The 15,237-nt window shown below is 33.2% G+C and overlaps 2 protein-coding genes and 1 long non-coding RNA gene across 4 annotated transcripts; 1 reads left to right on the forward strand and 2 right to left on the reverse strand.

Moving 5' to 3' along the window:
• Window positions 1-1,709: 1,709 nt before the first annotated feature.
• LOC106753654 lies at window positions 1,710-4,035 on the forward strand. 2 transcript variants are annotated; one of them, XM_014635496.2, is made up of 6 exons: window positions 1,710-1,965; window positions 2,062-2,128; window positions 2,302-2,551; window positions 3,124-3,403; window positions 3,557-3,634; window positions 3,757-4,035. In XM_014635496.2, the coding sequence occupies exons 3-6, from the start codon at window positions 2,304-2,306 to the stop codon at window positions 3,805-3,807; spliced, it is 657 nt and encodes a 218-aa protein (XP_014490982.1). In that variant the 5' UTR covers window positions 1,710-1,965; window positions 2,062-2,128; window positions 2,302-2,303; the 3' UTR covers window positions 3,808-4,035. The 2 variants fall into 2 exon arrangements, with proteins under 2 accessions (XP_014490982.1, XP_014490981.1); XM_014635495.2 differs by having other exon boundaries at window positions 1,711-1,965; window positions 2,062-2,133.
• Window positions 4,036-6,186: 2,151 nt separating this feature from the next.
• On the reverse strand, window positions 6,187-11,045 carry LOC106753679. Its single transcript, XM_014635525.2, has 13 exons — window positions 10,801-11,045; window positions 10,501-10,566; window positions 10,285-10,371; window positions 9,822-9,920; window positions 9,381-9,476; window positions 9,160-9,225; window positions 8,916-9,006; window positions 8,017-8,084; window positions 7,857-7,922; window positions 7,551-7,601; window positions 7,273-7,337; window positions 6,815-6,898; window positions 6,187-6,475 (listed from the first exon to the last, which is right to left on the reverse strand). Exons 1-12 carry the CDS (start codon window positions 10,969-10,971, stop codon window positions 6,841-6,843), a joined length of 984 nt encoding a protein of 327 aa, XP_014491011.1. The 5' UTR covers window positions 10,972-11,045; the 3' UTR covers window positions 6,187-6,475; window positions 6,815-6,840.
• Window positions 11,046-13,534: 2,489 nt separating this feature from the next.
• LOC111241080 lies at window positions 13,535-15,171 on the reverse strand. Its single transcript, XR_002666828.1, has 2 exons — window positions 14,592-15,171; window positions 13,535-13,933 (listed from the first exon to the last, which is right to left on the reverse strand). It is a non-coding gene; the product is annotated as an uncharacterized LOC111241080 (long non-coding RNA).
• Window positions 15,172-15,237: the final 66 nt, after the last annotated feature.

Below are 15,237 nucleotides of genomic sequence, written 5' to 3' on the forward strand. Positions count from 1 at the left end.
TAGAAAATATTTTAAGATTGATAAAAATATCAAATTAATATTTATTTTTTAAAACAGATTTGAACTGATGTGTAATTTATTCAAAGCACATATTAAATTTTAAGTCATATATGCAAGATGAAAACACTAAAGGAGAATGACATATAATTAAGTCTTGATGTATACCTAAAGAAATAATTTTGAATCTAGATTGGTAAGTGTAATTAACTGATAATAACGTTATTTTTATTTTATCAAAAATAATTAAACTGAAATATTGACTATTATGTATAATTTTATTTTAATTTAAAGTTAAGTTAAATTAGATAAATTTTCCAACAATAAAAATAGTTTAAATATTTCGTATAAATTGAAAACAACTCATCACAAAATGTAAGGAGTCATTCAAAATTTACTTGTGGAAGATAACTATCTACCTAATTTGTTTTAGGAATATTTACTTAATTTCTTTTATTTAAGTTAAATTTTAGAAAAAATATTTCAGTTTCAAAAACATTTTTTTTTAGAAATTAGTTATTATTTGAATTTAGAAAATGAAAATAGACATGGTAAATATTTGATATTATGTTATATTTCACTCTCTATATATACAGATCACATGAATAAAATGAAACAAAAAATTGATTTATACAAGATTTCTCTTACATTTTTTATATATTTCATATTTTTAAAACCCTTACAAATAAATTTTTAATAATGATATTTATATAGAAATTATTATTTTTATTGGAGACTTGAAGACAGTAAATATCTGACAGTTATTATTCTACTATTTGTTGATGAAAACTGTGATGTATAAGCGTTAAAAATATAAGTTTATCTAGAAAGGCTAGATTTATGAAAAGTTGTAAGGGACGATAATATCTGTCGCATAGAAATCTCGTCATGACTCAAATTATAATGATGTTTATTTGCAAATGTTTAACCAATTATCCTTATTAATGACGTTAAAATCTTTTAAAGAAATTTGATTATTTAAAAAGAGAATACGAAAAAAACAAATTCTATGCATGAAAGTTTTAATCTTTATTAAGAGTTTAATGTACAAAAAGATGAAAAAGTTTAAAAACAATTAAAATATACGCAAATAAATTATTAAGTATTGTTAAGAAGATAAAATTATGGAAAAATGAGTTTTCATATTTCACCCTCTTTTACACTCTCTTGATAAAAAGAAAAAAAAACAATTATAAAGATATGAAAAAAAAAATAGAAACCCAACATTTACTTCAATTATTTTTATGTCAAGGAATTATTTTTACTATAAATAATTGATGTATAGAAGGTAAGAAAAAGGTCAAGACAAAGTTTCTTTTGAATGATTAAAACAAAATATGCCAATTTTTGTAAATGAGTATTTAAATAGCATTAAGCCCAAAATGTCAGCCCAAAACTAAGCCCAAATCCATGAATTGGAGCAGGTTCGTTTTATTACCAACCCCATTTATCGATATCCTATTCTCCCACTCCAACGTGAATAAATAAATAAATAAAATACTATTAGAAAATTATTAAATTATAATTATGTTATTTAATTTTATTTTATTTACACAATTATTGAGAAGAAAAGAGGGAAGAGAGTCTAAGGGTGTGGGTCCCCCAAAAACTGTGATCAATCACCAAACCCTTTTCTTGTGATCCGACGGCTCTGATTCTCTCTAGTTTTGCCATCACTTCAGAAGAAGGATAAATACACAAACCCACACAACAACAATGGCCATTACACAAGAGAACGCCAGAAGAAGAGAGAAGAGGAGAATAACCCTCAAATCCCATTTCAACTTCCTCAGAGAGAGACTGCTTCAGACGCCACTTCTTCCTCATACAGATACAGAGGGTGCAAAGGAAAATAAAAGCTTGCAAATTTATTAATACAGAAGAAGATCTGTGATTTTTTCCTCTTTTTGTTGTTGTTTGCTGAAGAAAACAGATATCCTTAATCTCTCAGCGTCAATTTGTATCATTGTGAGTTCTTTTTTTGTTGTTGTTCTCATTCAAGCCTGTTTTTTCTTCTCTTCACATGCTCCTTCTTCTGACCCTTTCCTTGCTTTCATCCGCCAGAATATCTGTTTGCAAAGGATTGTTTCTTCAGAGACGCAGATCTTGTGGTTGGAGGCAATTCTTCACGGTTTGGTATTCCACCCGTCGTCTGAATCTCGTTTTTTACAATCCACCACACTCCACACACGCCCTTTAACCAGAATTGGGTTTTTGTTTCCCCATTTGCCACTTTTCTCCCCTTTTTCTGTATGGTGAAAAACTGAAGCTTGATGAGCGGTTTTGTTGTTCTGTGTGGTGTAGGTATGGAGACCGAAGAGAGGAACCAGAAAGGGTGCAAGGGTTCGGAGCCAGAGTTTTTCTTGCAGTGGGGGCACAGGAAGCGGCTGAGATGTGTGAGGGTGAAGGACCCTCGGATTTCAACGAGGCTCAACGGTGGAATCAGAAGGAAACTTGGTTCTGCACTGGATCATCGTTCTGGGGTCTCTGGGGTCACTGTGGCCGAGAAAGAAGCCTCTCATAATCATCATCAACAACCCAATCGCCTCACGAGGTGCTTACAATACCAACATCGACTAAAGACTGTCTTCAAATTTTCTCCTACCTTTCTTTTTGGCTCTGGTTGGGTTTCCCAGAGAAGATGTGATTTTTGTTGATTGAATGTAATGATGCTGTTTCTCCTCAAGTTGGGCAGAGGAAGAGCACAACATCAAGGACAAACTTCCCTTTTCATTTTCGTTTTTTTTTTCACTATCCTCTCGTTTTGTTTGGTTTTCAGAAAAAAAAAAAGAGGTTTTTGATGGAATGAAATGTGTTGGTGTTTTTCGTTTTGGGTTGCTGGGAATTCTCAGTGGATGACGAGAAGCAGCAACCAAGAAAAAGAAGTCGTATTTTTTTTTTCATTTATGGTAACTTTACCGCCTGAACAATTTTTGATGTGAAAAATCAAGTTTTTTTTACCATTCCCAGATGAGATAAGCGTGTAATTTATAGGTGTAACCGTTTTTAATTTGTTTTTGTTTTATCAGAACGATATTACATTGGATCTGTTAGCTCTGCGATAATGTATGAAATTTCCCTATTTTCTCCTTTATTTATGAATTATGACAGAAAATTTGGTTCCAGGAATTCCGATGGGGCGATTCTCCGGTCGTTGGTCGGCGAGACCAGGAAATCAGCGTCGCCAGAGAAGGAGGACCGGTACTACACGACGAGGGGTTCGGCAGAGGAGAGCGGAAAAGTCGCCGGCGACGGTAACAACGGCGAGGAACGAGCCCTAGTGTGGCCGAAGCTTTACATCACTCTTTCAAGCAAGGAGAAAGAGGAAGATTTTCTGGCCATGAAGGGTTGCAAGCTTCCTCAGCGACCCAAAAAGAGGGCGAAACTCATCCAAAGAAGCTTACTTGTAAGTTTTTCTTTCTAAAGAAGAAAAAGGGTAAATTTTATATTTTGTTTTTGTGGTGGAAAAAAGGGGAAATTGTGGTGGGTGTTTTGCTTGGGTTGATCTTCATTCTCACCACCTTATCCTGTGTTTCTTACTGCTGGTGTTGGGTTACAGCTGGTGAGCCCTGGCGCGTGGTTGACTGATATGTGCCAAGAGAGATATGAAGTGAGGGAGAAGAAAAGTAACAAGAAGGTAAGTGGTTGGTGGCTGTGCCATTTTGTGTTGTGGGGTTCTTACCTTTTTACCCTATTTTTTGTGACTGGATCTGAATTCTGAAACTTGTTCATCTTCTCTCTCTCTTTTTTTTGATACAGAGACCAAGAGGGTTGAAGGCCATGGGAAGCATGGAGAGTGATTCTGAATGATGGTGGAAGAACTAGAGGGGGAAGGAAGAAAAAAAGAAGCCCTTTTAAAGCTCTGAATGTTTTGGAGATGGTGTTTCCATTGAAGAAGATGAAGATGAAGATGATGATTCAAGTTTTTTTATATTTGTGTGGCATGCATGTTGCCCCCTCATGTTTTTCTTTTTGTAAACGAGTAAGATCCGATCCGATCCATTTCAATTAATTAAGAAAATTATTTTTCTCACCTTCTATCTTTCTTCATCTCTCTCTCTCTCTCTCTCTCTCTCTCCTTGATCCGAATCTTCTGATGTCTGCACTCCTTAAGCAACCCTCTTCATAGTGATGAAAGTGGTTAGCTGGGAGTTTGGATGATCTTGTGGCAAAGCCGCTTATGATTTATGCATACGAAGCTGTGCCCCCACAGTTTTTTAGTTTGCCGACATAAGACTGGGATGTTGTTGTGAATGATTTAGTTTTTGACCGTGAGAACCTCGAAAGTTATAAAAAGATAGATAGGATAACTAATAAGGTAAGGAAATACTTGAAGGGTTTTAAGCCTTAGGCATATCCATCATTGGGCATGGTAGCATGATGCCAAATTAAGCATCATCTACTTGTAGCAGTGTACCACCACGGTATCTCACTCATTCTGTTCTGCCTATCTAAACACCAGTTCAAATCTTCATTTTCATCATTTAACTCTTTAATTTGGAAACTCTTCAATTTCATTTCAACAGACAAAATCTAATAGGGTCTATTGCTCAACGTTTTAAGCCTATGTATGATGAAGTGGCTGTGTCACCGAAATATCCATGATTCCTCAAATAAATAAATAAAAAACCCTCTTGTGGGATTCACAACATTTGCGAGTGAGGTAGTTCTAACACGGGAAACATTTTATTTACACTTTCTACTATTTCTCTGATGAATTAGCAAAAAAAGAATAAGAAACAAAGGGTGCCAGAAATTGATCGATGAAAGAAAGAAAGAAACAAAGGGCAGCAAATGTTTTCCCTTTTGGTCTTTGGTCGGCTTTTGTTTTCAGCTACAATGGGACAAGAAATCTGTCTCTAAGTTCTTCCCTAGATATGAAACTTGATAAAATGTAGGCTATCTCTTGTCACTTGCCAAGAAAATTGACCTTTTGTCATTGAAAAGAAAATACTGAATATAAAAGATTATATAGTAAGAGTAAAACACTTGACAAAATATCAAATTTTGACTTGTTAACACCCAAGACAGCTTGCATAAACGTGTATCTTTGCAGCTTTGAAGGCACCATTTTCCATTTGGTTGCTTTTAAAAGAGACACTGTAAAAAGGACTTTGTTTCAACTCACTGTGCTTTCGTCGTGCGCACTTCCCAAATATCTCTCCGGTTTAAGTTATTTATAGAACAATTTAATTATCTTTTTAGTGTTATTTACTTTATCAAATCATTTTACTTTAAAATGTTTAAACATCGCATTCCATTAACGTCCTATCATTTTATCGAAAGATCATTTGGTAGAGTCTATGATTTTAAAACTGTTTCCTTTAAACAAAACATCAAATAATTGTTATATGCAGTGTTTTATTTTTCAAACAATGATATATATTGTCTGAAAGGACGAAACTTAAATTAACTGTTGTGTTTGAATTACCTTCGTGAACACATAACATATATTTTAGAACAACAAAATTTATTAATAGTATGTTCGATTACTGCTTTTCACACTTGTAACAGATGTTCACACTTTCTAAGAGATTTATACAAACGTGTTATGTATTTTGTAAGTTCATACCAGGAAAACGGTTTTCCAAACACCAGTTCTTTAAACCAGACAAAGATTTCTGTTATGCCTTGATTGAGATGATTATATTCCAACACATAAGTGATTATATCATCAATACTTTATTATTATATATATGTTTTTCTTTTCAATTTCTAATTATTTTCACTCTTTCTCACAATTCAGACAATCTTACCTTTCATTGCTTTTTTCTTTTCTTCTTTTTCTTGTCCAGTTCAAACAAAACATTAATATAAATTATAACAAGTTGTAGAATCCATTAGGTGTAACCACTCAAACTTCCAACAGTACTTTCTCTATAAGCAACATCAGTAGCTATGTCTAAAAAGTGGGCTAAGTCCTTGGCCGTTTAGCAAACTTGATAGACATAACATTCTCTCAGCAAGAGCCACTGTGTTCCCATTATGTCAAAGATCATAAATCATCACAGCAGACAAACAGATGTGACTTCGCTGTACTTTCTCTCATAACACAAATGTAGTTAGTTATTAAGTGTTCATTTCCTTTGAACTTGTGATTAGATCAAGGTACGTGCTCACAAATTCAAAGAAAGTTTGGGTGATGGCACGACATCTAGCTCACAATTTTTTGATGCATGTACCAAAAAGTAAAATAATTACTCTTCTTCCTCAAAAGGGTTTATTCATAACAATAGTACATCTGGAAGAAATTCATATAAAATCACTTATGTATATTAAAGGGTTTGTTTCTTTGAGAAACATCACACAATCTGAATTTTGAAGTGCTTTTCCTCATGAAATTAACAAATAGTGTATATACAAGAAATAAAGAAAGTCAACCATTTGCTTTGAAGTCTTCTTTTTTGGAAATTATAAAGGCATTTCCTTTTTCGATGTGTATAATTTTCTTCTTTACAAGAAGGATGTCTGGCAAGTGCTGCAGCATTTCAAAAAGAAAGGGATGAGAACAGAAAGCACCTTTCATAATACCCCATCTTTTAAGAGTCTTCTTCACTACTTTTTTTTACATTTTAGCAGGCTTTGTTACAGTTCAATTCATACCAGAAAACGTTTTTTTGTCCACAAAACCAGGCAACTCAATTACGTATACCAAAGGCATGAATTGTGAGTTGGTAAGTAGCAGACAAAAAATTTAGCAGTAAGTATGCAAATATTTATCTGGCATAAGGATATCTAGTAGCAAGGCATGGTGAACTAATCTAGGAGGATGAAGCACAGATTGAATTGAAAGATTAGATGAATTTTGGATGAGCACCTCTTCATCATTGATCTGTGGAGTCATCATTCAGCTTTAGGCCTGGCAGCTTGAAGCATCTCAACAATGAGAGTCTTCACATCCCTAAAAGAAAAAAACAATATAGGAATCATTTCTCTGCATGAAATAAAATCAACGTGCAGCAGGAAAGGATTTTTTTTTTCCTGATTTCATATCAGAAACCCATGTCGGCATGATTAATCCCATCCCAAAAGGATGATAATAGTTAGAAAAATAGAATTTGTCTGATTGAAAGCAGCAAGTTTAATTGACTAAATCAACAATAGTAAAGCCTAGGCTAACACAGTAATGCTCCCATTTTGATCAAAGTTCAGATGAGCATAGAATTGCATTAGTAAACTAGAAAACAGATAAGCATATTTGATCTCATGAAGGCAGACATGTCACATGTCATTTTATGCAGGAGATGGGAGTTCATATCAAATATCATATCTCACTTTCTATCTTCAGCACGTCGAGGGAAAGGTACACGAAGCTTGAAAGTATCACCCTGATAACCAGCCTGCAAAAAGGTCAACTCTTCTAATTAATAAGGTACACATTCAAACTCGAACAAAATTAAAACACAGTTGGTGAGGATAAAAGATTATTATTGAAAGGACCAACTTATAGAAGATTTCCTTTCTCAAATTTATAAGTGAATTCTAAATTATTTTATAAATAGTTCCTAATGGAATTGTAAATAATGTCAATGAATCACTAATGAAGGCAGTACCTTAACATTGAAACCAAGACTATCCAAATCTAGAAGGTATGCAAAGTCCACCTGCAGATGATGATGATGATCAATTCAGTTAAATTAAGGCTGAACATGATCAGGCCCTCCCTACCCCTGACCAGGAGCAAGGATTTGGGTCCGTCCGTATATTGCTTACAGTACATATCGTTTCATGTTATAGACCATAGATTCTTATGCCTGACCATATGGAACAAAAGTAATTTTACACGATATTAACAATTGAACAAAAGAGCCTCTTTTATTATCTATGTTGTATAAAATGGAATGGTCAAGATGTCATACTGGAACTGAGGTCCAATGCTGCACAATCACTTTGTTATCGTCAGCATGATCTTTGTTCATATGAGACTGTTAAAAACACAACTTATATTAGAAAAAAAAAAGACCGACTTCTGAAAGTCACTGCACATGTGTGACATGATGATCAGTCAGAGATCAGTACCGCCACTGGCTTGGAAAACTGAGCTATGGGGTCAACTTTTGCAGATTTATACTCATCTCCAGTAAACTCTGAAAAACAAATAAAAAAAAAGCATGACATAAAGATAATATAGAGAACGCGTGAAATTCAATTATTGTCCAGAGAAAGCACTCAATTTTGATGCCATTAGCATTATGATCAACAACACTTATGTAGATATTAAAGAAACAAAATTTACCACAAAATGCAAACCATTACACTTTTAATTTGAAGAAACCTACTAGAAAGACATGATCTGTGTCATCCCATATGATGCAAAGAATGCATCATCATCAAGAGAGAGAAAAAAAAACTCATCCGAGAAAAAGTCTCTAAAGTGAGAAAATAAGGATGAAACCACTCTTAATATCAGTAGGGTAAGATTAAAAAACAATTTAAATTAAACAATGAATATTACTCATTTTAGAGATCATGTTAGAAGAGCTTTCTCCCAACATCATGATTTCCAAACACCCACAAATCTAACAATTAAAGCTCATCTTATTGCCTGCCAACTACTCTTACCTTCGAGGCTTAAACCACAATGAATAATCATTCAACCATTCCCTCTTTTACCCTATCCTCCTGCATAAACTAACTCCCTTCCCATAACACTTTAGCTGCCCAGCATATCTAATATAATTAACCTCCATTATTCTGACAACTAACTATTATGCATTATTCTTATAAACTGCTTTCAACTTTACTAAGGTGACAAGCAGTTTGCACAATTATCTTCCACTATATCCTTTAGTTTTAAGAAAATTAAATAGTTAAAAGTTTACTTATATGAAAACTTAATTCACCCTTCCCTTCCCATCCAAACTCATTCATAGCATTAACATCAAATGAAACCAACAAGAATGGCATGGTTAACAAACCTCCTGATCCTAACAAAGCTGTAGCAACACCTGACACAAATCGTACAACTTTCGGTTCAATGCGCAAGAATTTGAAGTCTCCAAAGTCAACCTTCAATATTGGAAGGTTTTAGAGTTGTTAATTCAAAAGCAATAAGAAGAAGGAAAAGGTAGTTATATCAGATGCTTTTAGTGTAGTCAATGCAAAAATGATAAGAAGAAGGTAAAGATACAAGTTACAGAGGAGAACAATGAACAAATTTACCCAAAATGCATTGGGATGTCTTGCTAAATATGCAGCTCGAACAGCTTCTTTATCCTTTTCAGGTACCTGAAAAAAAAAATCCGCAATGCATTTAAACTGCAAAGCCTTCATATAACGTTATTGGAGTATAATAATTATATAATCCAATGTGCAATAGTGAATGGAAACGAAAACACATAAATCATGTATATCAGGGAAATAAACAGAAGACCATAACTTACAGTGATAGCATCACCGTGTAAAGTAATCACTAAATCAGTCCTATCTTCAGGATCTCTAGCCACAAGTAATGAGCATTTAGGATTGGCAGTTAGGTCCTGCATAAAAACACCTCTTTAGCAATGGAAGCGAGCTTGTAACTGCTTAGGTGTTGGTTGCAACAGATGCTCTTATGGGTAATAATTGTTAACAAGACCACGTGCTGGTTGAGGAAACGGAAAATAGGATTTCAAACTGAACTTGTGGTATTGTACAAGCCAAATTCAGCACAATGTACTGAATCGCTATATACAAGCTAGTTCATAAAAACCGCATTCAACACCAAATTCCATTTCTTTTGAAGTCAATTCTCAACAAGAAGCAGTTTCAATCTTTAAATTATTTATATTTGTCACTTTCCGACAACAGGGAAGTTTCGAAGGAAGAACAGAAAAAGGAAAAACCTTGGAATGAACTGCCAGATCGCTCACTGCTAATATAGGATATCCATTTGCATCACATGCAAAGTCAACCATAGACCCTGATGGATAGCCATCGAACTTCTGCTTGTTAAAAATCAGAAGATTAAGTCATTGTGCCAATAAAACACGAATAAAATTTCATGTCAAATATATGAAGACAAACTCAGAAGGCAGCCGGATTTCATTTTCAGTTCTCTGCCAAACTTGAATTTTGTTCATGTTACTTGGGTGGGAAAGTTTGTAGACCCCTTAGTCTTTTAATACCAGTAATAACTGAATAATTGACCACGAAAGAAAGGGCAGAACTAAACTTCGAGAAAGGCAAAACTTCCTCTCTCCATTTAAAAGACTTTCAGAATTGGTAATGCTCAAAGATACTTTCAGCATTTTTCCATTTAAAGCTATCTTTTTTTACCATCAGATTTCTTAAGGAAAATAGATAAACCTTGGAGAATGTAGAGAGCATCCCGCGAACGCTACGATCAAGGACAGTTCGAATTTCCTCTATTGGAGAAAGTCTAGCAGCTTTTTCCTATCATACCAAAACAACCCCAATAAATTAACACACAACCAATAACACCCATAAATATTCATTCTATTTCAACCACTTCCAAGTTCACACGCAACAGACTGAATTGAACCGAGAACCAATATGAAATACCTGATGTGCTTGAATCAATTGAAATACACCATCTTTGTCGATGTTGGCATCACCACGCGGCACAGCCTGATTTTTTAGACCATCAACAACACACTGTTATTACTTATTCACGCACAGTGATCATCACGTAACGAACAAAGACTTCATATCAATGAGATATTCAGAAACCCCAATACCCAATTAAACAAAAAAATCCAAATTCCAATCATATGATGCAAAGTTTAAATTTTGAAGCGTGCAAGCTAATTATGCTTCAATTGGGTGGAAGAAAAATATGAAAGAAGGAGGACAGAAAGGTACCGGAGCGGAAGATTTGGGTGAAGCGGCCATGGAAATAGTGAGAGAGAGAGGGGAGAAAGAGAAGTTTGGTGAGGAAGGGTAGCGTGCGTGAGAGAAGAAGGGAAGGGTATTATGGCCATTTCGGTGACGAAAGGGTGAGACCCTCGTCAATGGCGTCACCATGCTCTTCATGGTGGTAGTTTGTGTACCAAACTCTCCTTACCACTAACAGTGAAATAGTACAATGCACTTTCAACTCCGACACATAACACAAGTATTTTGGTGACAAGTTTCCGACCAAATAATTTTCTTTTTAAAATAATTTTAAAGAATAAAAGAAAATTTACATGGTTTCCATAAAAATATATATATTTACATGGTCGTGTAATCTATGATAAATTTATTAATTTAGTTTATAATCAACTTACATGAAATTATTTTAGTTAATCCAATGATATTGAATTCTAGAGATTTTAAAAACCAATTTGTTGTTGATCGGAGTATACTTGACAAAAACTTATTTTAGTTTATGTAATAATTTTTAATTCTAATCACTAGTCACCGAGATATATTTTGTTTTCACCCCATAGGAGTATTTAAATATAAAAAAATACTTAAAATATTACGGCGTTTATTTTCATTGGTTAACAATGAAAAAACTTATGCATGCATTCCTTCTAACTCATGTTAATATGTAATAAATGAACTAAAACATGTTAATATTGTGCTTTACTTAATTTTAAAAGAAAATAAATTTTAATGATCACATTTAAGAAAGATTTGAAAGGGTAAAGTAGTTATTTTCATGCACGACCACTAATATAAAAGATAAATAATATTCTTTAATTTAAAAGTAGCATAATGAATTATCTTAGATCGTAGTTGATAAAAATCTTGGTGAGGTGATTCCTCAAATCAAACTTGCACGTGTTACTCTGCAACGTGGCTTGTTCAGTCTTGTTTTGTGAATTGAATTGTTACAAACCTAGTCCATTTTGCATAATTGGTGTTATTTCAAAATGTGAGTTTTCCTGTCTTGTTTTGTGAGGTAACTTGTATAAAATTAACTTGCGGGTTAATAAACCTAGTCCATCTTGCATAATGGGAAATTTGAAGGTCAATTTATATAAATTAGGAAAAATTAAAAAAGGTTAAATTTATTGTAATTTCTTAATTCCAAATTTGACTATTTTATAGAGATAAATATTTAATACAAGTATAACAATTATAAGTGTTTCGATCATAAATATTTGTTGCGTAATATTCTGTGTTCATATTTTAGTGTAAGGGTTCCTGTCCTTCTTAACCGATAGATGGCTGGTTATGTGTTAAAAGTGTTTAGTTTGGATCTGAATACAATGATAATATGTGGTTAATTAACCTATCTAAATATTGTAGTTAATGTGTGGTTAACCAAATTATTTTTTGTAGAATAATTTTATTAATGTTTTAGAATATGAGTGTAAATACAAAATACTCACTACCCAAAAAAAATATAGAAAACAAAAAAACAGGATTATGTATGAATTTTTAGTAAAAAATAAATACAGTCAAACTTACATCCATCATGGTTATCCCGATCCAACGCAACCCATAAATTATCCTAAAACTAAAACACTATAGATTATTACTTGCTTGCAAATGATAATAATTGTTAATAATTCTAAAGTAGTCATCTCGTATATTGTGGATTCATTCTCAAACCTTATATAAATCCACTGTCACATTGTTCTTACATCATACTTTTGTTTACTTCCATAGTTGGTACTATGCAAATGGAAGGAAGAACACACATTGTTTGAGCTGTCACGATAAATTTTATTATTGTGTGATCAAATTAGCTGATTAATCATGAGGAACCCTGCAAGTTGTTAGATGAGAAGATTGACAAAGTAAATTCTAGAAATACACAATGACAATGTTAAAATATCTTAATTGTATTTGGTATCACGTGGTTGTTTCAAGCTTCATTAAGAAGGAAATCAAAGTTATATCAGTCATTTTTTTTTTTCATTTATATATATCAAGCATGCTAGATTGACGTGGAGGAGTCTTGGTAAAACTGACAGACAATGTTAAAAAATCTTAATTAAGAATGGCATTTGGTCTGTAGAAACCAACAATGACATCCTTAATTGTTATAGCAATATGTATCATGTATAATAATCTACTATGTAGTAATGTGACTTCATTACTTATGTAGGTCCACACATACTCAATTATACATAACCCAAATTTTTATATAAGAAGAAACTTGTCAAACCATTCTTTTGAAAGACAGTAAATTATGTTGTTACCCCCAATCAATTATATTCTTATTTTCATAAAAACAACAATATCAACACACTATACATTTTCTTTTATATTTTATTTTATTTTTCATTTTAAAAATAATAACAATTTGGCTATCACTAATATTATATGTTATAATCTATACTTTATTCTTTCAAACCACTGTCACTTATTTATAATTTTTTTCATTATGTTCTCCTCTCTCAAGTATCTTTCCTTTTATTCAAATAATTTTACTTTCTATTCCATTTTTCTTGTTTTCTTCACCTCACACTTTTTACTTTTTCTTTCGAAACAAATACTTTTAGAATTGGGTAGCATGGGAGGCAGGAAGGACACAGCTTTGATCACTTGTAACAAGATATGGCTGGAATACCACAGAACATGCATGGTGTCGTTCATGGGAAGCCAAACATACCCTACAAGAAAGTTATTACAGTTCATTACCACTTCATTATAATCATTTTATAAATTGCTTAGTGTAGCTCATTATCCACTTCACTATGATCGTCATACAATATTTCCAGAGGAATTTGGATTCTCTACTGAGAGAGAAAGAAAAAGAGACAATAAGCCCTGCAATCTAGTCTTCTCCTTCCCCTCTCAAAACCTACAGTGTTCTCTAACAAGAAGGACACACAAAATCTATTAAAACCATTACATGTCATTTGTACAATCTCACTTCTTAATAACGCAGTGTTAAAAAAATGATGAAATAATAAAAGTATCGGCATCATAATTCAAGCTTATTACCCTTTACCTTCCCTGCCTCACCCATGAGTATTGAGTACCCAACCAACTGATTTGTGTGTCTCAAGATGGGAAAACAGTAGGAAAGAGCTGAAGTACGATTGCATATAATCTGAATAAAGGAAAATCATGGAGAGCTGAAGAGAAGAAAAAAAAATTCCACATCTATTTTCTCATGGTAGATAATTTTAAAAGAAAACAAAAACTAAAACCCTACTTCATTACTAAATTTTGACTCACCCAAAATTAAAAAAATTTCAAAGAGATTTTTTTTACAGTTAAACAGAGAACATTTTTAATCATTCTGATATATCAAGTCCTGCAGACATTAACCCTTCAACTTTGCAGCCATTACCTAAATGTTCTTTTGTACAATCATTAAACAAAAACAAAGAATCCACAACAACAATAATAAATTAGTACTTTTTTTCACCATGGATAGAAGAAAGTACTAATCCACAAAGTTGATGGTCAATCAGTGCAGGATAGTTTGACAAATTGTTTTTCTTTCGAATCAGAACTTCTCTATCTATAAAATTCAAACTCAAAATCTTAGCTCATCATTGTTCTTACCAAACAAATTCAGAATCAAAAATAAAACAGACTAATTCATCTCACCTTGCTTCAACAATATCCAAATCACAAAATTAATCAGACAAACGGCATTAAATCAAATGAGTTAAAGCAAAAACCTAAAAGCAGGCAAGAGGATAAAGAGAAATAGAATATCAATAAACATTTAATATAAATATATAAATATATATACATACAGAGAGGATATTCTCAATCGGAATGTGGATGACGATAGCCAAGGTAGGAAAAGAGAGAGCGGAAGAGGTAGTGGAAAGGGAGGCAGAAGAGGAGGTGCAAAACGACGTCGCTGCTAAGCCTCTCGGGATTGCAAGCTATGAATTGGAAAAGATGCGCTGAAGCGTGCGCCACTCTCGCCACCAAGTTGCTGTTCAGCACCATCCTCGATCTACGTCGTCGTTTTCTGCTTCCTTCGTCTTCTTCTCCACCCTGATCCGTGTTTGTTTCGCAATCAAAATCAAGCTCTATTCGAGGACAAGGCCGTGTTTGTTAGTTGCACGTTTGGGACCTTTTCGACTTGGATTATGCTTTTCTCGGACGCGCTTTTCTGGAATGTGATGAGATGAGCGATGACAGGACAAGGTTTCGAGAAAGGGTTAATTTATTTGGTTGGTTCTTAAGGAAAATAATTTAATTTTATTGCATTTATTTATTCTTTAGTTTTTTTTTTCTTTATCAACTTGGGTATTCTAAATGAAACGGCCATTTCTTTGTAATTACAGATTATTTGTAAATATGGAACATGCATAATGCTAATAAATGTATGACTCTACTCAGTTTCATATATATATATATATATATATATATATATATATATATATATAT

Source organism: Vigna radiata, unplaced genomic scaffold (assembly GCF_000741045.1).
Source record: "Vigna radiata var. radiata cultivar VC1973A unplaced genomic scaffold, Vradiata_ver6 scaffold_7, whole genome shotgun sequence".
Classification (NCBI taxonomy): Eukaryota; Viridiplantae; Streptophyta; class Magnoliopsida; order Fabales; family Fabaceae; genus Vigna; species Vigna radiata.